The 25,920-nt window shown below is 45.8% G+C and overlaps 1 protein-coding gene across 1 annotated transcript in view; it reads left to right on the top strand.

The window, feature by feature from the left end:
• The first annotated feature begins 830 nt into the window (after window positions 1-830).
• appa (amyloid beta (A4) precursor protein a) overlaps window positions 831-25,920 on the top strand; it is a 33,262-nt gene continuing 8,172 nt past the window's right edge. Inside the window, exons 1-9 of the mRNA XM_080851777.1 lie at window positions 831-990; window positions 19,336-19,503; window positions 19,892-20,021; window positions 20,295-20,407; window positions 20,935-21,119; window positions 21,850-22,178; window positions 22,668-22,835; window positions 24,822-24,955; window positions 25,702-25,776. Of these exons, the coding sequence (XP_080707903.1) occupies window positions 931-990; window positions 19,336-19,503; window positions 19,892-20,021; window positions 20,295-20,407; window positions 20,935-21,119; window positions 21,850-22,178; window positions 22,668-22,835; window positions 24,822-24,955; window positions 25,702-25,776 (1,362 nt within the window). The 5' untranslated portion in view covers window positions 831-930. The remainder of the gene's footprint in view (window positions 991-19,335; window positions 19,504-19,891; window positions 20,022-20,294; window positions 20,408-20,934; window positions 21,120-21,849; window positions 22,179-22,667; window positions 22,836-24,821; window positions 24,956-25,701; window positions 25,777-25,920) is intronic.

Raw genomic sequence — 25,920 nt, forward strand, 5'->3', positions numbered from 1 at the left:
AATACAATCATTTGCGTCACTGCACAGGCAAGCTAGCTATCAGTGGGCGAACTAGCTAGCTTTTATAAGTGCCAACTGTCAGGCAGTAGTGTCTGTAAGGCAAGTCTGTTGGCTTTTAGTGACGGCGCTAGTTTCACAAAAAAACTCCATGATTCTTGTTTGTTATTTGAGCTTGTATTTGAATTAGGAACCATCAGAGCCAGCTTGTATACAAAGCAACATGTCTTGTAATACAAATGTTTAAAAAAAAAAAAAAAAACATTCCCCAGGCCAGGCCTTTGCCTGTAACTCGACAGGATGGGCTTGCCAGTAGGCCTCCTGTGTTCTGAGTGAGTTTATCGATTAATGGCCTCAGAGCAATGCAAATGTTGTGTCCTATAATTGGCCACCAGGTGGCGACGCAATTTGAGAACGGCCTGGTCCTTTGACCCAAATGATAACATAATCTGTCGGCTGTTTGTAGACACGTCTCCCTTTGCTGATACATGTGACTTTAAATTCTTCCAGTTTACACCTGTTTAATTCATGGCATGAGAAGTAAAACTATTTCACGCCATCCAAATGGGATGCCTGAATGCAATTCCAGCTGAGGACAGAAATAATAAAGAGATTGAGAGATAGGCCTATTCTACTAAAAGCACAATGAGATAATGAGTGGATAGTGTGATTTTGCATCGTTTCCTATACCCATTGTGTGAGTGTGGTGAGGGCATTGTGCCGCTTCCATAGCCCCCTCCCCTCCCGACGAATCCATTCTCTCGCTGTCCGGTCAGGTGACTGGTTCGCTAGCAGCTGTACAGCCTCGCTATCAGTCTCCATCATTTCTCACTGGAACAGCGACACGAATAGAGACACGGCAAACACCTAGCCAAACTTTAGCCCAGAACCCCGACACACCGCACACTGTAGGCGCTGTGAAGAAGACTCGGCATGGGGGACCATATTGCTATTTTCCTGTTGATGCTTGCGTCCACGGCATTCTCTCTTGAGGTAAGAGAATTATTAACCTAATGATCAGGAGGACAGCAATGGGTTATAACGGGGTCGTGAGAACAACATTCTCTATGCGTTTGTTATGTCCAAATTCGGGCAAAGAAGCCATATTGTTTATATCGGCTTGTGTGCAAAAGGGTGTTTTTAAGGCTCGGACATTCACTACGAAATAGAAACGTCCGTCTTGTCTGAATGTCTGCGTTAGTATTTCGTTAACCTAGCTGAGGCTAGTCCCTATGCATCCCGTGAGGACTTTGAACAGCAGATTACGCACACTCAAAATGGTTGGACTATGTGCAGCGTAATATGTGTATTTTCTCTGGCAGAGGCGGATAAATCACTGGAGCAGTAGGACTGTATGTCAGACTACACAATATTATCATGACAGCCCTTAGGCCCGTTTAATCCTTTGTGCTCTAAAACCAAGTCAGACCTTACCTCACTTTATGATACATTGAGCCACCTCGATGAACAACAGTACGTTTCTGTATCAGATTTCTTAATAATTTCGTTAATGTGCTATAGCCTACATGTCTACCTCTTTCGTAATGACCAGACCTAGCTTGGCGCAACTGGGTTCGTGGGTGAAGCAGACGTTCCAAGAAATTGCTGATGTGTCGATTTTTTAATATGTTGGTCATGTTTTCCAAAGAAAACCCCGTTATTTCCCGTACCGTAAGCTGAATGATGTTGAACTTGAGTAATGACCAAATGTTTAAGGCCTCACCAGTGTAGTCTACATGGTGATAAACATCTTAGCGGTTGTGTTGTGAACAAATATAACATTGCATCGCCATCCCACTACCCCAACCTCAATGATTGATGTGGTTATAGACAATGTGTTCTCATTTGAGTGTAGAATACAGCCCTGTGCTGCGCATTGCGTAGGTTATTGTCGAGGAATCGTTGTATTGTTGCTGCCTTGGCGACGCGTGTCGGACCCTCATTCCTACCCACGTCCCTATCTTATTTGAGGTGGCGTGTAGAAACAGTGGTGGGCGTGTTTAAGGAAAAATGTGTATTGACATCTATTTGTGGCTAGGCTATATATTTATTTAGGAACACCCGTGCAGTTAATGGTATATATGGGGTACGAAGCGTTTAAAGAGCGCAGGCTTGTCCTTTCACAACAGGAGTGAGGAAAATGTCTTCGTCAACATGTTACATGTCGAGAACAGGGAGTTGGATGTTGCCAGATAGAAATAAGATGGCGGCGGTGCACTGCGGTGTTCTATTATAACTCTACGGTACCGGGACCAAACGTACAAGAAACGCCTCGCCTCATTTCTGAAAGGCGTTTTCAATAGATTTATCTGCCCTCCCCAACCTCTTTCATTCAGTTAATTACACTTGAAGGATTCAAATCACTAGCTTAACGCAATGGTCTGTGAACATGCTGTCTGGAGGAGCTGTTGCGGGAGGAGTGTGATGGCACCACAGCGCACATGTATTGTTTGTCGCCCCGGCATTGTGCCATACTGTGGTCTGCCGGAGACAATCACTTACTGTTACCGCAGTCACACAATTACTCAGCATAGCATGGAGTCCTGCTAAAAACCACAGTGGTTTCTAAAGATGTTGGCAATTGATTAGACGTTTTAATTATTGAAATACTGCTATGGTCACGCTGTAGTTTGGCAATGCCTCATTTCATATTTTCATTTAATAAGGTTTTTGACATGAAGTCAACAAAATCCTTTTGTTGAAAATGATTTCACTTCTGATTTGCATAAGGAATTAGGTTTAGAGTTGAAAAGCCTGCTCACCTGCGCTGCACAGATTTGTTTTTGTTAGCCAAATATGTCACGTGCAGTTCCCCACAATCCCCAGCGGTCTTCAGATAACCGTGGGCGATTTAGCCTCGTTTGACTATCAACCTCATTTGCATGGACTATTTGGAGTAAATCACTGCTGTAGATTTAAATCGTCTAGAGCTTTTCTCAGCAAGACAGCATGTGGTAGTCTTGCCCAGGAAGGTGGCAGGTAGGCCTACGTTTACATCCCAGCCGAAGCTGTGAGACTCATGTTTGATTGAGAAGATGCTATTGTTTGGTAGGCTATGGGGGCCTGCTGTATCTGAAGGTTTTCAGTGCATTACGGCCTGGGAGAAGAGACTGAGTTGTGGTGTTTGGCTTGTTCGAGCTCTGGGAAATTAGTCTGGTTGGCTTGATCTTCTCACTGCACCCAAACAATGTATCCACCGTCACTGTTATTCAAATAACTGTCCTTAACATCCGTTGGTTTTCATTTGTTGTTTCCTGGTATTAACTTAATGACAGGGAGGCACCAATGGCAAGATTAATGTTTTTAGACATCACACTATAACTGAAGTGTAACAATGATATAATATTATGAATTGGCCTTGCAGTATTTTAAGGGTACACATTGATGGGGCAGATTGATTGTTCTACTGGGTGTTGGTTGCAAAACAGTGTCACCGTTTCTATGGTGCCATGAGCAAGGCACAATGCAAATATTATCACATCATGTCGTATCAGTTTATGAGCTTGTTGTGAGGGTGTTGTTGTTTGTCTCTTCCCCTCCCCTCCCATCTTTGCTTTTATGGCTTCTGGTTCACTTAGTGCCTTTTGTAGACCCTGATGTTGCCTGATTTTTATGGAGTGCTGTTGTAACAACATATTTTCCCTCTTTGAGTGTGGTGATGAGCCGAAGCCTGCAGTAGTTCTGCTGTGAGCAGGCTTAGGCCATAGCCATGTTTGTTTATCTGACTCAGACAGACAGACAAACACACACACAGACACTCATACACACACTGACAGTCACGTTGTTGGTGCTGGAATGGAAGGCATTCATAGCGGATCACCATGAAAGCCGAATGGCTGAAAGAGGGCTTTGTTGGGCCCGGGATGGCAGTGGTGCTGGGGGGGGGGGGGCGAGCCCGAGCCCATCGAGTCAGCAGGTGGGCGTTTGGTGTAGTAACTGTTGAGGTGCGGGGCTCAGATGGGAAACAGCAGGTTCCTGCGCTCATCAGGATGGGCCACGCAAGTCATTAGTCATTGCAGCTGTCTGCCTTAAAGAGGGGCCTGTTGGTGTGCGCAGGTGCTGCTTAATATAGATGGCCCAGAGCAGCCTCATCTGGATGGCAGAGCGGGGGGATTGGTTGCTGATGAGGAGGATGGTGGTGGTTGTGGAGGGGGAGGGATGGTGGTGGTGGTGGCGGCGGCGGCGGCATGTCCTGCTGGCTGCTTCTTGACAGATCTCGACTTCCAAGGTTCCCCGCTGCCATGGCAACCGCACCTCTCAGAGCGAGCGCGAGGCAGTAGCGTGGTAACACCCGGCGCTAATGAGGCGCGCCTGTCATCCCAGCGGCCATATTTTAACAGACGCCTGCCTCGCTGTAGCGCTGGCCTCTGACCCCGCCCTCAGCTGGGGGGGTGATGGTGGTATGATTATCGGTGGCTTCCGATTGGCCCCCGAGGCAGCGTCTGCGGGAGACCCACGGGTGCAGTCACCTGGACGACAGAGCGGAAAGTCTCCACAGGTAGCAGCAGCAGCAGGCTGCAACATGTACACACCAGAGAGGGTGTGGTCGTGATTCATTGTCCGGATGTTTGAAGGTGGATTTCAGTCATAATAGTGTACATATTAGAGTGGTGATTTATAACAAAGAAAGTCCATCATCAGGTGAATCACCTGCTGGATAATCTGTTGCATTCGGTAAACAGTTTTTGACCAAATCAGTCAAATGAACGGCCATAGGTCACTTGCTCAGTTGTGGACTCCTGGATTAATGCAGACCTTAAATAGGTTAGAAAGTCGAATTAGATAGACAGACAGACAGATAGATAGATGGATAGATAGATAGATGGATGGATAGATAGATAGATGGATACTTTATTAATCCAGAGGGAAATTAAGGTCATCCAGTAGCTTATACACTTAACTCACAAACATACATACATGAATCACAATAAAAACAATACACACAGGGAGAACATGTACACAGGGAGTGGGGTGTTTACAGGTACAGGATAGATCTGGCCCTATATTACAGTGTGCATTAATTGTGAGTGTTGATGTCCACGATGAAAGTAGTGCAAGGAGTGCAGAGAGATAGTGTGCTTGTGTGTGTGAGGATAGTGCAAAGTGATATAAATAGTAAAGTAAAGTAAAGTCTGTCCAAGGGGCTAGTATAGCCAGTAAAAGGATGGGCAGTGGGATGGAATATAGTGAGATGAGAAGAGGATGGCAGACTGAGGTAGACTCATGCAGAGAAGTCCATCTCCCTCCCCTTCTGCGTGGCGTTAGAAAGCTGTATGGCCCTGGGGACAAAGGACTTCTTCAGCCTGTCCGATGAGCATGACAGTGACCGGAGTCTGCCACTGAAAATGCTCCTCTGTCCGTTGAAAGTACTGTACAGTGGGTGGTGGTCATTGTCCAAGATGGTCAGCAGCCTACTCAGGGTTCTTCTCTCTGCCACTGTTGTGAGGCAGTCCAGTTCGGTGCCAACAACCACTCCTGCCTTTCTCACCAGCCAGTCAAATCGCCCTGCATCCCTCTTCTTTATGCTGCCTCCCCAGCACACCACAGCATAAAAAAGGACAACAATTAGGGGATTAGAGGAAACAATATTTTGCACTGTACCGCTTAAATGTAGGAACAGGGATTTGGTTAGATCAGAGGATGTGTGTTCCGTGCAGCATTTTCCCAGCATGTGTACTATAGACCTGTGTATTACTTCTGCACACAGACAACACCGCATCTATTTTAATGCATTATATGTATCTAGCCTGATACACCTTATCCACCCTCTCAGCAGCCACCCTCTCCCAAAGTCCTAGATCCTCCCTCTCCTTGGTTGTCGTGGCACCCAGTCCCTTCCTGGTGCTTAGCAGCAGTTCTATAATTATCCCCCCCAACAGCTACCACCCCACTCTCCCCCCCCACTCTTCTCCCAGCTTGGGTTAGGGCTGGGTGGGGTGTGCGCAGGGGTGGCTGGTATTCCTGTCTTTCTGCTCTCATTCCCCCTCTCACACCCAGCCTCAGAACCATCTCTAGGACTTAACCCTTGAGAAGCCCTGCAAGCTGTGGTGAAAGTCCCAGGAGTGTTCAGTGAAAGAGGGGGAGTCGTGTTCACCTGGGACACACTGACTGAACACGCCTACATGGCTCAGTGAACCTGAAGCCATGCAGGGAAACATAAACCAGGCAAATAGCAAACCAGTGAAAACATCAGCACACGCTCCTGCTGCATTCCTGCTCACCAACGCCCAAGCTCAGGAGTTCAATTATAGCTGTGTGTGTGTGTGTGTGTGTGTGTGTGTGTGTGTGTGTGTGTGTGTGTGTGTGTGTGTGTGTGTGTGTGTGTGTGTGTGTGTGTGTGTGTGTGTGTGTGTGTGTGTGTGTGTGTGTGTGTGTGTGTGTGTGTGTGTGTGTGTGTGTGTGTGTGTGTGTGTGTGTGTGTGTGTGTGTGTGTGTGGACTTCTGAAGTGTAAGCTTCAAGGTTTGCCTCTTTGCTCATGAGACAGGCTTGTCTCAAGTGTTCCTAATTTTGTAGTCTCAGTGACGCAGTGCAGAGAGATATTCCTGACCAGCCTCCACCATTTTACCTTCTGCTTCCTGTTTGCTTCCTCCTCCTTGTGAGGCAGACTTCCTGTGTTTGTCTGGCCCTGTCGCAAGCCACCCCTGGAAGAAAATAAATGAACCAGTAACCCTTTGGAGTCTGAGACATTTTCGTATGTGTTACTATGCTGGTTTTGTCTCTATTTGCCATAAATGTTTCTGGTCCTAAATGTTTCTTGGCATAATTTTATTCAGCAGAACCTCTGTTTTCATAACATGGCATTTATATTTATATTCTATTTATATTTATTTTGCTTCAAGATGCTTTATAGATACCAAAGCCTCAAAACCACCCAAAAAATAGAAAATGTGTTTGAAAATGCATGAACAAGAGCTCTCAAATGTAGTGAATTCACAGTTTTTCTTTATGCATATCAAACTTCAGTGACCAAAAACCCAAATGAAAATACTAAGTATGCTCATGCTTATGTGAGTGAATATCATATCAGTGTTTAATATTCTGGTCCGTAAAGCGCTTCAGACTCAAGTGTCTGGTATTGGTCTGTTCAGGGGAGCTTCTGCTTTAATAATTTTGCATTATCTCTACCATTAAACACACGGCATTGATCTACAAAGTACAAAACCAGCATATTGAGAGAGGCGTTTTGGCAATGTTCAATAATATCATTTCACTCAAATTTTGGGAACCAACAGATTACTGAATATCTTAAATGTATATCTTACATCTATCATTATATGAGCATCAAATGAATACAAATATTCAAAACATAAAAAAAAGACCTAATTTTTGCAAGGTGCCAGTGGTATAACTCAAAGCAATCCTGGTTCAAAATGAGACACAGGGCTATATTGGCCTTTGCCTTTTCTGACTAATTAGAAAAACAAATGCTTTCCTTTTCCCTGGGAGTGACGCCAGTTGCATCTTTGGCCGTAGCTACTTCCGCTTTGAGTGGGTTGTTTACGAGGTCTAGGCTAATTGGTCAAGATCGCCCGCTGCCAAGTATAACTAGTTCAAATCCTGTGGGTTAAAATCCCATGTTGGAATAAACACACAAAAGTAGAGTGGAGTTGAGCTGTCAATGTGTTTTCTCCATCAGAAGGTTGATTGTGAAATGCCTGTGGCTTAATAGTTCCCAAGCTCACTTTCCTCCCTTTGTAGTCTCCATGATAAGAGCTGGTAGAATAATCTGAATGCTGCATGAAAGGAAAGTAAGAATTGAAGCACTTATCTCGTTTAGCATAGGGTACACTGGACCATCCTTTACGAAAGGAAAGGAAATAATGCTGTCCCACAATTCCTTGCGGCAGCAATAGCAAACAATCAGCATGACCACGTCAAATGACATCTGCTGTTGCATAATATCATAGCCTAGTGTAAGAGCAGCAACCTTTTCTGAAGTACTAATGAATTCTTCTTAACATCTTTCGTGGACCCATAACGTTTTCCATCGAGGTCAAGGAAAAGTGTTTTGGAAAAGACATAGAACGTAATACAATTTAAAAACCCCAGCCTTAGTTTACAATTTCAAGGGTGAAGCAGACTTTCTATGACACCTAACTCACATAAATGACCAAGGTGAGGATGTTCACACTTTCACAGGGGTTCAAAGTAAGAATATGCACGGCTAAGGAGGCCATCAATATTTGATTAACTAGGTGTGCTTGAAGGCATAGATTTATGCCATGAATAATTCACGGTCATCGCTTGCAGAGATCCCAGCCTCCATACAGTATGCAAGAACATAGTGTACAATATCTTAAATGGCGTCAGTGACGAGTAGGCTATTTTTTTTACTGTGGGAAATGAGCGATTTCTCTTATCCTCTGTGTATAAAAGAATGACAATGGAAAACTGTCCTTAAGCCGGTGTCCGGCAGGTGTAAGCACTTTTCCCATAATGGTTTGTCTGCGGGAATGGAGGGTGGAGTTGATGTAAATCGTCACGGCAAGAGCCGAGTTCAGGAACAGGGCATGTTTGCACTTGATAGAAATAGAGGTTTAATCTCAAAATCGTTTCACACTCGCTGTCACTCTCCCATATCCCCCTACCTCTCTTAATTTCCTTCTCTTTCTCTCGCTCTCTTTGTGTGTCTACCTCTCTCCCTCTCCCTCATTTTAGAAATGTTCCCATCTGTCCCTCTCATGCTACACTCTCATCCCCCTCTTTCTTGTCCTTCCCCCTTTTTCTTTCTTTCTTTCTCTCTCTCCTATTTTGAATCTATTAGCCTCTTCTCTTGAATACATGTGCTGCCTGCGCTCCCACTCCCAAACAACAACACAAACCCCCCACCATAAAACCTTCACTCACAGATGGGCCCAAAGCGGTGGGGGAGAGAGGGCTGGAATTTTTTGTTCTCCTGTTGTCATAGTGATGGAGAGGGGGGTTGAGCAGCAGGAGGAGTGTCTTCATATTTATTGCTGTGGTGATGGCAGCCCTTCTGCAACTGAGTGTGTGTGTGTGTGTGTGTGTGTGTGTGTGTGTGTGTGTGTGTGTGTGTCTGTGTGTGCGCATGCACACAGGCAGAATGTTGGCAGGCACGGTGAGAGGGAAGTGAGGGGTCTGCTTGGCTTATAATCACTGAAACATACACCCCTTCCCGGATCCGGTCACACACAGACGCAGACACACACACACACACACATCAGGGTCTAGTCTTAGCAAGTGGCAAAGGATATCACTATACATACACCCAGCTTCGTACACAAACTCATACACCTCGGAGTCCAGTCCTACGACATGGCCAAGAGTATCATTACACACACACACACACAGACACAGACACAGACAGCAGATTTTATGAGTAGGGGGGCGCTTATGTCGTGACTTCCCTTGTGCAGGCCCCTCTACATATTTAGACAGTTTTTTTCCTCACTGAAACACACACACACACACACACTTTTGGTACAGACACCCACACACACTCACCCACACACACTATCTTTCAGTAGATCTGATTCAGATTTCACTGCTATGGAGCCACCTGCACCGCTCGGGGCCTGCACTGTTCAAGGCCTGCACCGCTCAGCCCCAGTAGCTCCTGTGAAGTGGCCTTTGGACAGGTGTCTGCTTACAGCAGGTGGAGCCAGAGCCGTCTGCTCCCTCTTTAAGGGGTCACCGCCCTCAGATCTGAGGCCTCACCACTCTGTCCCCTCCGCCACAATCAGCCTCGGCTTAGCCACAAGCATGCGCTCAAGTGTCACTTACGTGAACTATGGGAAGGTTCAAAGAGCTTTATGGGGCCTAAAAAAAAAAAAAGTTTGGTTCCTGTTGGTTGTCAGTTGAGGACATGGGTAGGTAGGGAATTTATTTTTTATTTTTTTTATTTTTTTATTTTTCCAGTGGCAGCGAGTGATAGGTAGATTTTTTTTGTATTTTTTATTTTTTACAGCAGCAATGGATACTCCCAGCATATTAGCGAGACAACATCCAATCAACCCGGAAAATGTTTTAAAATCATGAATGACTCCGAAGCTGTTTAGATAAAGTGTAACTCTGGTGTTCTGCGTCTCATAGCCCTGTTGTCCGACATTACTGCCTGCTATTAGTAGGAAAAACATTGGTACAACCGAGAGCAAATAGAGGTCTGTCAGCTAAAGCTAACCTATTCATGGGACATTCAAACTGAAACTGAAACAAAAGCCAACTGGCCCATTAGGCAAACTCTTCCAGGTCACTATTCGCTCTATATTGTACCACATTTTCTCATTGTTTTCCCACAGACAGCACATGGTGACCTCGCACAACAGGGCTATGGGTTGAATAACACTAACACTAACACTTTAAGTTAAATTAAGGAAAATACAACTGCAGGGCCTCTTTAAACCACATGAACACTGCTCATTTCTGCTTGCCATAGGGTCTGGCCACAATGTGCTTTTTTCCAGCCCCAATACAAATGTGGCAGCAGGGCAAGACCGTCTTAAATTTCAATAACAGGGCTAGGCAGGTGTTGCCTTGAGGCCCGCCACAGTGTGCACAGAGATCTTGCCTCCCAAAAGGTGCCCGGTAGTAGTCCAGCTCTATGGGATCACCACACGAGAGAGACAGCCTGACCTGCACAGTAGATGAAAGTTGATGTTTGGGCTCCAGCATGTAACTCCCACATGTAAAAATCCATACCATCATCTGACAGGGCCTCGGCCAGTGTGCAGAGCTGGCAACATTGTGATTCATAAAGTAGTAGCAAGGGAAAATAAAACATTGTTAGGCGGGGGGTCTGAAAAGCCAGAGAGTTCACGTGCTCTGAGATGCAATCTAGGTCATATTAGGACATGTTTTTCTGCAAAATAACTGCAGTAGGCCTATTTTGAGTTTATCATTTTCTCTTTTCCCTGTTGCACACAATTATACACAGACATACACGAAAAAGTGTTTTATTACCCAAACACATGGTCACTAAGCACTGAACATTAGTTAACATAAAATAAATATGAATATGTATCTACTGATCTATGGTATATGGGCCATTCTACCGAATTGATGCAAAGTCATGTCGGATATTTTCAGAATTTTTGATTGGTTTTTTCCCAAAACTTTGTCCGTATGTATATTGTACCATATCTAAAGTACACATATCTAGTAAAAGAACTGTCAAGTTTTATATTGTATTTTCAGAATGTGTTGGAATGTTTTTCCTCTTCCAAAAATTGTCACTACCGAAACATCACATTTACTATAGTAAAAAAGTATTATTATTGACCTGTTCAGATTGTGTTTCCTTCCCTTCTCTGAAGAGTATTTTTACAAATATTTCTTGAAGATTTTCACAATGAAATCCATAGAAATTAATTTTTTAACCAAATTTTCAAGGTCAATTTATCTGTTTCGGTAGTGACTGCACTGTTTCGGTAGTGACTGCACTGTTGGATGGATGTTCATTTCTCTCCCAAAATCATCCAAAAGGTGCTCTGGGCCTCCCTTTAGTCCACTCAACACATTTATTTAAAAATTATGGGATTGAACTACTTGCCATTTCATTTTGTCACTACCAAAATCATCTGGTCACTACCATATGTTTCGGTAGTGACAATTCTAGCTAACTTTAAGCATAAATAAAGAATTCTAGCAAGCACACGGCTTGCAAACACATCTTTGAAGAGGTGTACACACATACAAACATAAGATTTTCCATGAAACCCCAAAAGGTTTACTTAATTGAAGAAAACATGCGTTTCGGTAGTGACAATTCTTAAGGTTACACGTCGATTTTCAGACTTTGGAACACATTTATATAAAAACTATGGGATTTAGCTACTTACCATTCAACCATGAGGGACAGAGATGCAGTGTCACTGCATGGTCAAAAATGCAGAGTCGTGGCTAAAACACAGGCTCAGCCAATGGACTAAAACTCTTGTGTTTCGGTAGTGACATGAAAACTAGGGACATGATTTTTTGAGTATAGTAAATTAATTTAAAAATTAAACCCACAATAAATCTAAATATTCCAAGTTCTGTTTCAACCCAATCATAAAGATCTTTGAAATTAAATCATTGAAAAAAAAAAAAAAAAAAATGAAAAGTGTTATTTAAAGGCATTGAAATTTAGATGTCAGGATTGGGGACAGCTACTTCCCAATAGAAAGTACCCTATAAATGATGATTTTGTATATATTTAGCTTATCACTATCTCATGTAATGCATTGGGTTTATATAGACCATAACATTTTCTAATTTAATATCTATGCCTAAATACCTAATTGTTTTGTAAATAGATTTTATTGTTGAGGGACTGCATATTACACGAATTTGGTAGAATGGCCCATATATGTAATATCTGTAGGATTCGAATTGTTTTAAGCATTTTTATAATCAAAATCGCTGAGGAGACACGCGAGGTGAGGCAGCGACGAGTTGCGTCTCTGCAGATGGCGCAATCCCTCTCAAACTGGGTTGAGTGCATGCCTTTTGCGTTCTCATTGTCTGTTACCACCGTCATATTTGTAGACACCTTTATTATATGCCCTTTCTATCCATATAAAAGTTAATGTATTTCACGTCTGTGTAGAAGCTATTTAGACTTGCTGATCTTAAAACCGCAGTGAAAAAGCAGTATCTCTGCCTCAATGAAGGGGGCGTGCGGGAGCTTGAAAACGGGACTTTCAATCGAAATGTAAAGTGATATTATTTATAAATAATGGTGGGAGACCAATGCTGAAGCTAAAATGTTTGTTTCAAAATACGGGACAGAAGATAGCTCGATCGTCTTCTCACATTCAAAGCCAAATTGCTATTTGGAACCCCAAGAATATGCTTTGGACGAACAGCTGACTGACTAAATATTAGCAAGGGGGAGCTTCTCACCCCTCATTCGCTAACATTACATCGTTATTAGAGTAAGCCCTTGCTCCGTTGATTTCACATTATTTATCTGAGGATTGTTTAATATCTATGCGAAGCCATTTAACATCATACAAGTGGTTGTGATCACTTTGAACCCAAGACTGCTTTTTATTGGTGAGCTGATTTTGAGGGATTAAACTTTCCAGCTGAAGTTGTTTCCTGGTTGATACGTTTAAGTAGTTGCTATGCTAGTTTACTAGCTAAGGACACTTTGAGTTACCTTCAACGATTTAAATGGAAGAGTTCAATTTGCATGAAATGATAGCTAGTTATCTAGCTGATGTTATAGCCTCTTCGATTTAACTATACAATTGTAGTGGGAACTTAAACCCTCAGGGTGCCTGTGTAACTTCGTATGAAACAGTTCATATTCACGAGTTCACATATCCAGATATTAACAAGAGTTTATCACAAGCTAGCAACTGCCAACTGTATACCTTAACAATGTGTGTGTAAAGAATGCTGATATGAAATATGAAAAACAACCGGTTGTCAATGTGCAAGCTGCCAATTGAATGGTGATTTAAGCTACTCTATTGGGTTCATATATTTGTAAATCTGACACTGAAAGAGTCGGTGCTTCAGCAGCCACGAACTTCACCGCTAGTCACTGGTCAAAATTGGTAACGGCATTTAAAAAAAAAAAAAAAAAAAGTACGGCCAATCCTATTGGCGCGTTACCGGCGCAAGGGACGAATCATAATACGGTTTATATGTGATCTTTTTGAAGTCGTTGTTTTCACGAGAAAATGCGCTCATCCTTGTACAGAAGGAAGAGGTGCTGTACAAAAACGTAATAGTCTGCCTAAAAAAATTATAGTCTGCCTTGTGGTTTTTTTTTTTCCCCCAAGCTCATAAAATAATTTGGGTCGCACATAAATTGACAGGGTCGGTCGGAAACCGGAACCAAAACTATTTTTTTTTTAGGCCTGGTGGAGGGATGGGAGAAATGGCTGATTGCAGGTATTTTGGCACCAGCTCCAGTCAAATTGTCTTTGGTAAAAACCTTTTGGGAGTCAGTTGTGCTTGTGAGGTGCGTTCTTCAGACGACGTGCCTTCAGTTTAGGACTTAACATTTAATACGAATTGCATCTACAACACGTTAAAATGGAATGGATAGAAATGCTAGTATATCTTAAAAGTAGTGATTTGGTGTGGGCAAGTGCGAATTGTGGACGAAAATTGTCTTCTTGTTGTCGTTTCCCTCCTTGCCACTTTTGTGCATTCAAGACTCCTCTGGTTTGTTGTTACTTGAGGGTGTTTGTCCACTACTCTGAGTGCGTGGCATGAAACCAGCAATAAAGACAAGCCGGTTAAAAACACCCCCAGACATACAAACACACACACACTCTCATAAAAAGCAAAAAAATCTTGTTAAAAAAACTTCAAAGTCCTCAGCAAAAGGGAGGGAGGGGGGGGGGGAGAGAGAGAGAGAGAGAGAGAATGTTCCACTAGGGACTCAGCAGTGCCCTGGGACACCATAGGATTGAACAGTGCCCTGGGACACCATAGGATTGAACAGTGCCCGGGGACTCCATAGGATTTAACAGGGCCCTGGGACTTCATGCCCTTAATGGCTCTGCCCGGTCCCAGCACAGGCCCCTGTGAGTAGTGGTGGCAAATCCCTGAAATTTGTGATCAGTGGAGGAAAAAAAAAAAAGAAACCAACCGTCATTCCAACATGTAATCTCACATTCTTCTGTCTTTGTAATAAAGGCTGAGAAATAAAGCTGCCAGCTGGATTTGTGTTGCTGGGATGCAGGGCAGGGTGGAGTTTGTTTTGCGTGGGTGTCTATGATGTGGTGTGTGTGTGTTCGTGTGCGTGTGCGTGTGTGTGTGTTCCTATGCATGTGGGATGCAGGGCAGGGTGGAGTTTGTTTTGCGTGGGTGTCTATGATGTGGTGGGTGTGTATGTGTGTGTGTGTGTGTGTGTGTGTGTGTGTGTGTGTGTGTTGCTCTCTCTCTCAGACACCATGTTCTCTGCCCTCAGGGGGTCTCTTCCCAGTGGGGAATCTGATCCCAGCCTCTCACACAGGGGCTTCTGTTCTGGCTAGATAACACTAGCAGACACACACACTAGCAGACACACACACACACACACTCGCATGCACAGATACATACACCACATGCCCTGGGAGGGAGAGGGAGAATGTGCTTGTGAAAGATAGCCAGGGCTCAATTGAAAGAAAAGAGAAGAGAAATCTGCCTTTAAGGCTGTACTTACTTTAGCTCAGTGTGGGATTAGACTAAAGTCTGTCAACACGCACAATGTGATGAGAGCGTGTGTGTGTGTGTGTGTGTGTGTGTGTGTGTGTGTGTGTGTGTGTGTGTGTGTGTGTGTGTGAACAGATGGGAGAAAATTCATCATCATCTCAAGGGTCACAGAGCCCACACGACCCCTGTGCTTCCACTGACCAGTAGTAGTGTGTCTGACTGCATTGAGGGGTGGGTAGGGTCATGTCCTGGATGTATAATACTCACTCACTCACACGTAAACACACACACACACACACACTTAAAAACACACATAAACACACACATTTGACTTCAGAACTGACTGAAAGATCAGAAGCCCGCTTAATGTCACTTGCATCCATTACCCCTGTAAAAGCTTGGTTTAGAGATGCCTTTAGTTCCTAAAAATGAAAGGTTTTTGATGCTACTGTCCAGTAGCCCATTGTCATTGACTATTCGTGCTAGGAAGGCTTTGGCTCATCAATATTATTTCAGTCAATTTAACATTCAGTTAGCTACAGAAACAACATGTATTTTTTTTTTCTCCATTTGTTTATAAAAATCTATAGCAACATATCTGATTATGTTGAGTCACTGGAGTTACTTCAAGTTCCTCTGCTGTTTTGACGGAAAATTCCGTTTATTGCAAATCCTGTTTCTTTCCCTTGCCAGTGTTAACATCAGTCCTGCGACAGCGGGGGGGACATCCTGAGCTACTTTTCTACCAGGGTTACTCTATAAACAGCCCGGGGTAATGAGACTGTTCTCTGCCTTGGCACAATACATCCTGCCCTGGTGTGGCATAACCGTAGCCGGTGAAAGGGGCGTCATCAGCACACGCACCTGGTGCGCAGGGTGAGCAGCTGCAGGCAGATTTACCGGGTGGCGTGGCCTACTTTTCGCCCCTAAACAAGCTGTAAACCCGCCCCCTGAGGTTGCCACAGTGACATTGGAAGGTTTACCCCGAATCGTGTGCCTGTGCCTGTGCCTGTGCCTGTGCCTGTGCCTGTGCCTGTGCCTGTGCCTGTGCCTGTGCCTGTGCCTGTGCCTGTGCCTGTGCCTGTGTCTGTGTGGGGTTCTGAAGGGTTCACGTCAGGTTTCGCTACCAGGCTCAGAAGGAGGGTCTGTCTCAGGTGTTCCTAATGTTGTGTGTGTCTGTGTGACTTGGTAAGTTGTATTAAAAGCAATAGGCATGAGTCAGAGTTACGCTAGTTATGATTCGGAGTTATTCCCTCCATAGATTTGTTCTGCACAGTCAGGGAGACTGGAAATGTGTTGTGATCAACCCGCTCGAAGCCTCTCCTGTGCGGTTAGTGTGCGGAGCAGATTTCTCCTCCCAGCGTTCGCATACGTGTGGTCTTTATCAGCAGCATGGGACTCACTCTCTCACTGCAGCACGGTAGCCGTCATGGCAGTGGGGAGATCACACACACACACACACACACACACACCGGCCCTCTGACTGTGTGCTCAGAGATTTTCTCTCTCTCTCTCTCTCTCTCTCTCTCTCTCTCTCTCTCTCTCTCTCTCTCTCTCTCTCTCTCTCTCTCTCTCTCTCTCCCCCCTTACTCCATCCCCTCCTTCTCTATCCCCCCCTCTGTGTGTGTGTGTGTGTGTGTGTGTGTGTGTGTGTGTGTGTGTGTGTGTCAGTTATTGGTTGGTGCCTGCGGGTGTAAGCACAAAATGCTGATCTGGTAGAGAGAGAAAAAGAGAGAAAGATGCGGAGGGTGAAAAAAATGAGACGGAGCACTCAACTCAGGAGACAGGAGAGGGGGATATGGATGCGTCCAGAGAGGAGTGATCAGAGTGGACAGAAGAGAGAGGGGAAGCAGGTGGAACGAGTGATGGATGTCTACTCTCATCTCATCACCACCACACCACACCCCTCCCCTCCCCCCTCTCTCCTTCTCCAGTTGAATATAAAGACCAGACGGGGTCAGAAATGTGAAAGTAAAACAGAGGAGCGGTCAGAGAGAAACCGGGGGAAAGAGGAAGCAGCACGGACGAGAAAAGGAAGCGAGGGCAGAAAAAGACGGATGGCCAAGGCAGCCCGAGAGAATGTCCCATGGCGTCTGCCGGTGCGCTCCTTCTCCAGGGGTTTAGTTTGCCGTTTTATTCTCCTCGTTGGCACACCTCGCCCTTAGAATCCTATGTAGCACTTTAAAACAGGCCAAGGGCGTTTGCTGTGCAGCATAAAGATGCCTAAATTACAGTTATACGGACCAGAAATCACACACACACACACACATCCACACACACAGAGAGATCTGTATACTCTAGGAAACCTTAAGATCTTAGATACTGAACAGCACATGTCCTTAACCATGATCAGTCATGGGACTGGTTGCATAAGATCTGCAAAGCTATTCATTGATGCATCAGTCGTTGCTGAACTCATGGTTCATCGAGCTTCTAATGACCAGACAGACGATCCCTAACTACACACACAAAGCACCTAGAGACAATTGTATTGTTATGTCGCTATAAAAATAAAATTGAATTTAATTGAATTGAACTTCTTTTCTGGCCAGTTGGGGCCAAAAAAAATTGGTCCTGATCCCTGGAGGCCTGTTCACACATATGGCAGTGGAGGAATTTGTCCCTGATCCCTAAGTGACCTCGCAGATGGCTGTGGGTTGGCTTCATGTGTGACAGTGTCATGTGTCATGGTGCAAGAGTGCTGGTGCGGACACGGATTTGTCACCCTGTCTGTCTGCTCTCTGTGTGTGTGTGTGTGTGTGTGTTTGTGTGTGTGTGTGCGTGTGCGTGCGCGCAAAGAGAAGGATTTACAGATTTGCAGTAGTCTTCAGCATGTGTTGTGCCAGGATGGGTAGGAAGGACATGAACTCCTTTAAGCAATACATCCCCACTCTAATGAGTGGCTACCTGATCCGCCTGAGCCTGTGTGTGTGTGTGTGTGTGTGTGTGTGTGTGTGTGTGTGTGTGTGTGTGTTTGTGTGTTAGTATGAGGGAATTCAAGGCCATTCACCATGTATCATCTCTCACAAATGAACCTTTGTGCTGAATCCAATACATTCAAATCACTAACAAGATTAGCACACAGTGTTACCATTCTCTCTCTCTCTCTTTCTCTTTCTCTCTCTTTCTCTCTCTGTCTATCTGTTTATGTCTCTCTCTCTCTCTCTCTCTCTCTCTCTCTCTCTCTCTCTCTCCCTGGCTCCTTAACACAATGCAGTCTTTCAGAGGCATTCTTCCTCTTTCCTCCTTCAGTGGCCTCAAATCATGAGCATGGACACACACACACACACGGACCACAACTACACTTTTGCTTTCAACACAAAAACAAAGACATTTTTATTACTATTAATATTTGACAATTGACATTTATTTTCAGTGGTGCAATCTGTGTGTGTGTGTGTGTGTGTGTGTGTGTGTGTGTGTGTGTGTGTGTGTGTGTGTGTGTGTGTGTGTGTGTGTGTGTGTGTGTGTGTGTGTCTTTTGTCCAAGAGAAAAGCTGTTATTCAGGGCAGGTGCAGGTAGCGGGGCAGTCAATTGAAAACCTTTTTCCTTCCCGCTGACATCAAATCTGTTTTGAACTACACCACAGGTTGAATAAGAAACACAGCTGCTGGGCTTTGTGTGTGTTTTTTTTGTGTGTGTGTGTGTGTGTGTGTGTGTGTCATTGCAGCGTGTCTTTCAGTCCCTTCCCTGCTGTCTCTCATTCTGTTGCTCTAATTGTAGAGGCCGTGCTCCTCATAGACTACCAACTCTCTAATTACACCTAATGCATCAAAGCCAATAGAAATCCCCTTCTGGGATGATGGACAGCCGAAGGGTTGGGGTTTAGCATCTCCACCAAGCCGCCACTGGCAGAGATAAAGCCAAGCACTAATGCAATCCAGACCGACCAGCCGATCACGGATGTTGTGTTTGTTTATTTGCTTGCTTGCTCGCTGAGGTTATGACGGTGGTTTCCGATCATTTCATGACGGGTCCCCCTTTGAAAATGAGACAAATATTGTGTCCCTCCCCCACCACATATTACCTGCAATTTTTAGTTTAAAAAAAAAACAGACCCCCCCCCATCCACCCCCCCGCCCTTCCCACTGAGGTATGGGAAGTAATGTGATTTTTGGGGCACAGAACTGAAGTCTCTCTCTGTTCTTCCCTCCATCCCCTCCTTCTTTGCCTCCTTCTCTCTTTCTCTCTCGCTCTCTCGCTCTCTCTCTCTCTCTCTCTCTCTCTCTCTCCATCTCTAGGTGCCATCAGACGAGGGAGGCAGTCTCCTGGCGGAACCGCAGGTGGCCATGTTCTGCGGGAGGCTCAACATGCACATCAACGTGCAGACCGGCAAGTGGGAGAGCGACCCTAGTGCCACCAAGAGCTGCATCGGCACCAAGGAGGGCATCCTGCAGTACTGCCAAGAGGTGAGCCAGGCAGGGAGAGGGGGGTGAGGCGGAGAGGAGGGGGAAGGAGCTGGGGGAGGGGGGTGAGACAGAAAGGAGGAGGGGGAAGGAGCTGGGGGAGGGGGGTGAGACAGAAAGGAGGAGGGGGAAGGAGCTGGGGGAGGGGGGTGAGACAGAAAGGAGGAGGGGGAAGGAGCTGGGGGAGGGGGGTGAGACAGAAAGGAGGAGAAGGAAGGCGGTGGGGAGAGAATGAGTAAATGGAGGTTAAGGCAAATTAATGATAGACACATGAAGTAGTAACACATTTAGTAGGGATCAGAGAACACAAGATAAACCCAACTAACACAGTGTGTGTGTGTGTGTGTGTGTGTGTGTGTCTGTGGTGTGTGTGTGTGTGTGTGTGTCCCAGGTGTACCCTGAGCTGCAGATCACTAATGTGGTGGAGGCCAACCAGCCCATCAGCATCCCCAACTGGTGCAAGAAGGGCCGCAAGCCGTGCCGCAGTCACACGCACATCGTGGTGCCCTACCGATGCCTAGGTGTGTGTCTGTCTGTGGAGGTGGGGGTGTGGGTGTGTGTCTCTGTCTGTCTTTGGGTGGTGTTGGGGGTGGGGGTGTGTGTCTCTGTCTGTCTGTGGGTGGCGGTGGGGGTGGGGGTAGGTGTTTGGGTTTGGATTCACATATCTCTTGCTGTGCATGTGTCTGTGAGTTTTGCATGTTCATGAACATAGTTAACGTACCTTTACGTTAGTTAATGTGCCTTTTCAGGCTTTTAATGTGTTCCCTTTTGCTCTCTCCCTCCCTCTATGTTAGTTGGAGAGTTTGTGAGTGATGCCCTGCTGGTTCCTGACATGTGTAAGTTCCTGCACCAGGAACGCATGGACATGTGCGAGAGCCACCTGCACTGGCACTCCGTGGCTAAAGAGGTGTGTACACTCACACACATAAATACACACACATACACTTACACACACACACACACACACACACACACACACACACTTGCAGCAAGCATCCCATGATGGTCCAGTCCTGACTTAATGCCATGCATTAAAGGCTCTGTATTTATCACTCTTGACATAATGATTAAATGCGTCCTGCCATGGGCGTCTGCAATCTCTTTACATCACATCAGCTGCAAGTCATGTTTGCCTGGAGGAGACTCTGGAACAGACATAATCAAATCCATTGATCACACCAGCATCTTGTTCTTTCATGCCCTTATTTGTGTGTGTGTGTGTGTATGTGTATGTGTGTGTGTGTGTGTGTGTGTGTGTGTGTGTTCGGCTATATTACTGCCGCAGGATATTTATGCCTCACTGAAATATCATATTGTATTATCTTCACTGCATGCTTAAATGAGTTTGTATGAGTTGATTTCTTAATGTTTTTATATCTCATTACTTCCACTTACGCTCTCCCTCCTCACCCTCCCTCCCTCTTCTCATCTCAGTCTTGCGGGGATCGCACCATGAATCTCCATGACTACGGGATGCTGTTGCCATGTGGAATTGATCGTTTCCGTGGCGTTGAGTTTGTGTGTTGCCCCAGCGAGGTGGAAGCAGACAGCGCTGAGCTGGAAGTGGACGACTCCGACGTCTGGTGGGGAGGAGCCGAGACCGATTATGCTGACAACAGGTACACACACACACACACACACACACACACACACAAATGTGCCAGCATATACGAAAAAGTGCACAAACACACGCAATATGAATTATTTGACACACAAACACACTTACACATACGTTTAGTTTTTCCTCTAACTACAGATGATTCAGCTTAACCATAGAGGCGCTCACTTAGAGTCTAAGGACTCTTGCCCATGCCAGATGCACACCAATGAATCTATCACCATTCATCATGATAATGAATGCTCATATGATTCACTACTCTGAGGTACATCACGTGCTGCTTTAATCTGGACTTGAAATCCTGAGTGTAGGGATGAGTGTACCAGGCTTAGGGGGAAGAGGATATTACTCTGTGATCCAGGGGCTTTGGAATGAGGAGTGATCACCCCTTATATATTGTGTGAAAGTGACACACTGCATTGAAATGAATAGAATACAGCAAGCCCCTGGCCTGATTAGTAGGGCCATAACAAGCAACACACACACACACACACACACACACACACACACACACACACACACACACTTGGTTCCTTTCTTTATGTAGGGCTCATCACAATGTTGAAGTTACAAAGTAACTGCTCTCAAAACATATATTTATGGAAAAGTTTGGGAACCATATACACACACACACACACACACACAAACAGTCTCACTCCCGCTCTCTCCTTCTATTCTCTCTCTATCTCTCTCTCTCTCTCCTGTCTGCCTCTCCTTCTGTCTGTCTGCAGCATGGCCAAAGAGGCAGTGCCCGTAGAGCAGGAACCAGAGCCAGAGCCAGAACCCGAGCCAACTCCAGAGCCAGAACCAGAGCCAGAACCCGAGCAGGAGCCAGAGCAGGAGGAGACTCGGCCTGCTGCCTTCGAGGAGTACGACGATGAAGAGGAGTATGATCAGGAGGAGGCAGCCGAAGACAATGACCAGGATGGCGACGGACAGGAGGATGAGGAGGACGACGACGAGGACGACATCACCGACGACGACAATGAGCCTACCACCAGCGTTGCCATGACGACCACGACAACAACCACCACTGAGTCTGTGGAGGAAGTTGTCAAAGGTGAGCAAAGTACCTTTTAGTTGAGATGAATATGACTGTTTGGGAGCCTGGGTTCTGATGGTTCAGGTTTATTTGGAATTATATCTCCGCCATGGAGTACCTGGTTGATTGTGTTTTTTGTGACATCCATACTTTTTTTATTTTGTATGGGAGTATTCCATGTATTGATACGTTTATAAACCTGACTCATTGTGTATTTGCGTGTGTGTTTATGTCTGTTTGTGTGTCATCCTTACACTGTTGGTGTGTGTGCCTGTGTGTGTTTGTGTGTGTGTGTGTGTGCGCGCGTGTGTGTGTGTGTGTGTGTGTGTGTGTGTGGGTGGGTGCGTGCTTGTGTGTGCGTGTGTGCGTGTACGCTTGTGTGTGTGTGTGTGTGTGTACGCCTGTGTGTGTGTGTGTGCCTGTGTGCGCCTGTGTGTGTGTGTGTGTGTGCCTGTGTGTGTGTGTGTATCCGGGCTTGACGGCGCTCCTGCGTGGCGTGTGCAATAGAGGTGTGTTTGTCTCAAGCGGAGACGGGGCCATGCAGAGCCATGCTGCCCCGCTGGTATTACGTGGGCGAGGAGGGCCGCTGCGCCCCCTTCATCTACGGAGGCTGCGGCGGCAACCGCAACAACTTTGAGTCCGAGGAGTACTGCCTGTCCGTCTGCAGCAGCCTGCGTAAGTGCTCACAGGGGGGATAGCGCCAACGCGTGTGTGTGTGTGTGTGTGTGTGTGTTTGTCTGCCCTCACTTGCTCTCGGCAGCCGTCTAAAGCCTTCTTCTTTCCATTTTGGGCTCTTGGTGATGTTTAACCCCTGTCATTCTGACGCTAACCACTGTAACATGATTCTCTCACACAGGCTTTCTAATGTTCTGCTGCCACGGTTCACTTCTGTATTTATGTGTGTGTGCTGTGTGTCTCCTCTTTGTAACACACACACACACACACACACAAGCGCTAAACCAGAACTATCTGGGCACTATCCTCTTCACCCTATGTCTTAGTGATTTTTCCAGGCTTTTAACCGATATGACTGCTACTACTTTGACTGTGTGTGTGTGTGTGTGTGTGTGTGTGTGGTATGTGTGAAGTGAAGCAATCCCTATATGTTCCAGTGGCTCTCTTTTTCTCTCCCTCTCTCTCCTCTGGTCCTGCAACTCCAGTATGGTGCTGTGCGAATTTTCTGCTCCGCCAACCACAGCGCTTAAGCCAAGTGCTGCTTTCCTAGAAGAAACCCTTTCTTTAACCACCGTGCACTTATCAAAGCGCTCTCTGCCCGTAAAAACAAGCAGTTATTAACACACACACAAACACTTTCTATTTTTCTGCTCTCATATGCACTAAACACCCACATGAAGTCACAGACTTCCACACAAACAAACACAGACCCATTCTCCTGTAGTACTTTGAGAAGAAGTTGTCATGTGGCTCCTTATGAGCAAACCTATTTCACATGATTGAGGCTTCAGGACACACACACACACACACACACACACACACACACAGCATGTGTACACACATCAATCTAGTTGTGAAGCTGTGAAGATTGCATATCTCCGCTCCATCCATGTTTTTAATGATGCATTACCTTCCCTGGAGAGCCTCAGCTACACACACCCACACACAAACAAACTTTGTGTCGAAGTTTAATCATAGATTTTCTTAAATGGAAGATCTACAGTAGACCGCATACACACAGACACACACACACAGACACACAAACAGATACACACTCCCCTATCTCTGTGTTTAATGATGTCATATCTCTAATGGCACTTTAATGAGCTGTCATGAAAGCAGTGCAGCGCATGCCTGCGGGAGTTTCAACTGATGAGAGCACCAGCATCACAAAACCCACAGCAAGCCTTATAGAACCAAATCCATAATTCTCTATCTCACACACACTCACACACTCACACACTCACACTCTCTCACACACACACTACATCTCTCTGTCTGTTTCTCTGTGTTTTCTTCTCCCCCTCTCTCTCATCGAACACACACACACACACACACACACACACACACATACACACTTACACAAACTCGCACGCAGTCTCTTTTCAATCTTTTTCCACAGATTCTCTTTCCACTCTTGCCCATTCTAAGTCTTCTGGGTATACTCTCCCTCCCACACCCCCTCATGCAGAGGCAATACCAAGCCTAACACATTTCTAATGAAATAACCACGGCAACACATAGTGGATTCCTGTATATGTCCTCTCCCACCGGACGTCAATCCTTTCGATTCATCCTCCTCGACGTGAAACCGGGCCAGAGAAGCGTCCGACTCCGTTTCGTTTTGTTTGTGCCACTGCGGTTCGACCGAAGCTGCAGTGACGTCTGCAGTTCTCTCGCTTGGGCGTCGGTTGGCAAGCTCCGATATCTGCTCTCACGATGTAGCTCTGTCTGGCTTGATCTCTGGCTAACCCTGCTAACGCCGCCTGGAGTGCTCTAACTGGAGATGGGTCACGAGCTGCAGAGCAGAATGATTAACAGTGTCTCAATCTCTCTCTCTCTCTCTGTGCCCTGGCCCCTCTCCCCTTTCCTCTCTCTCTTTCTCGCTTTCTCTCTTTCTTTCTTTCTTTCTTTCTTTCTTTTTCTCTCTCTTTCTCCCTCTCTCTTTCCTTCTCTCTCTCGTTCCATCTATCTTATCTCCTTCAGTGCCCACTACCACCCCTGCCACCCCTGACGCTGTGGACCACTACCTTGAGTTGCCCGGAGACGAGAACGAGCACGCCCAGTTCGCCAAGGCCAAGGAGAGCCTGGAGGCCAAACACAGGGAGAAGATGAGCCAGGTGAGAGAGAGAGAGAGAGAGAGAGGCAGAGAGAGAGAGAGGCAGAGAGAGAGAGAGGCAGAGAGAGAGAGAGGCAGAGAGAGAGAGAGGCAGAGAGAGAGAGAGGCAGAGAGAGAGAGAGGCAGAGAGAGAGAGGCAGAGAGAGAGAGGCAGAGAGAGAGTGCGACAGAGAGAGAGTGCGACAGAGAGAGAGTGCGACAGAGAGAGAGAGAGGCAGAGAGAGAGAGAGAGAGAGCGACAGACACAGAGAGAGAGCGAGAGAGGCAGAGAGAGAGTGAGAGAGAGAGACGGAGAGAGAGCGAGAGAGGCAGAGAGAGGTAGAGAGAGAGAGACGGAGAGAGAGCGAGAGAGGCAGAGAGAGAGGAGTGTGAGGAGAGATTGGAGAGTAGGTATGAGGAAGACTTGATTAAGAGGAAGAGGAAGGAACAGTGAAGCAGAGAAAATGGAGAGGGAGGGAGAAGACATGGAGGGAGACTGGGAGACTGGGAGCCGGGAAGGCTACTTTAATAATGCATGATTAAATTCATTGTCCCCGGCTCCCTGGAGGGAAAATAGGGGAGGTAAAAATAGCTGTGGCATGTTTTTAATACTTGTCTCATTATAGTCTCTTCGTCATTGACGTTATTACATCTGGGACAAAGACATGGATTCAGAGAGACAGAGAGACAGACCGCGGTCTGTTAATGTAATTGTCAATCATCGTGACTCTGTGTTTTGTATTTGTTTCTGTCTGTGTGTGTTTGTAGGTTATGAGGGAGTGGGAGGATGCAGAGAGACAAGCCAAGAGTCTCCCACGTCAAGATAAGAAGGCAGTCATCCAGGTGAGACTCATCTACAGTACACATACACAGACAAATTCATGTTCAGTTGATTAAACCTCAAAAAGTCTTTCTCCAGGTTCCTCTGGATGATTTTGAACACCATGTCGCAGGCATTTGTAAACAGTGATGACTTTAATTAAACAC

The sequence above is a fragment of the Sprattus sprattus genome (genome assembly GCF_963457725.1).
Source record: "Sprattus sprattus genome assembly, chromosome: 14".
NCBI lineage: Eukaryota > Metazoa > Chordata > Actinopteri > Clupeiformes > Clupeidae > Sprattus > Sprattus sprattus.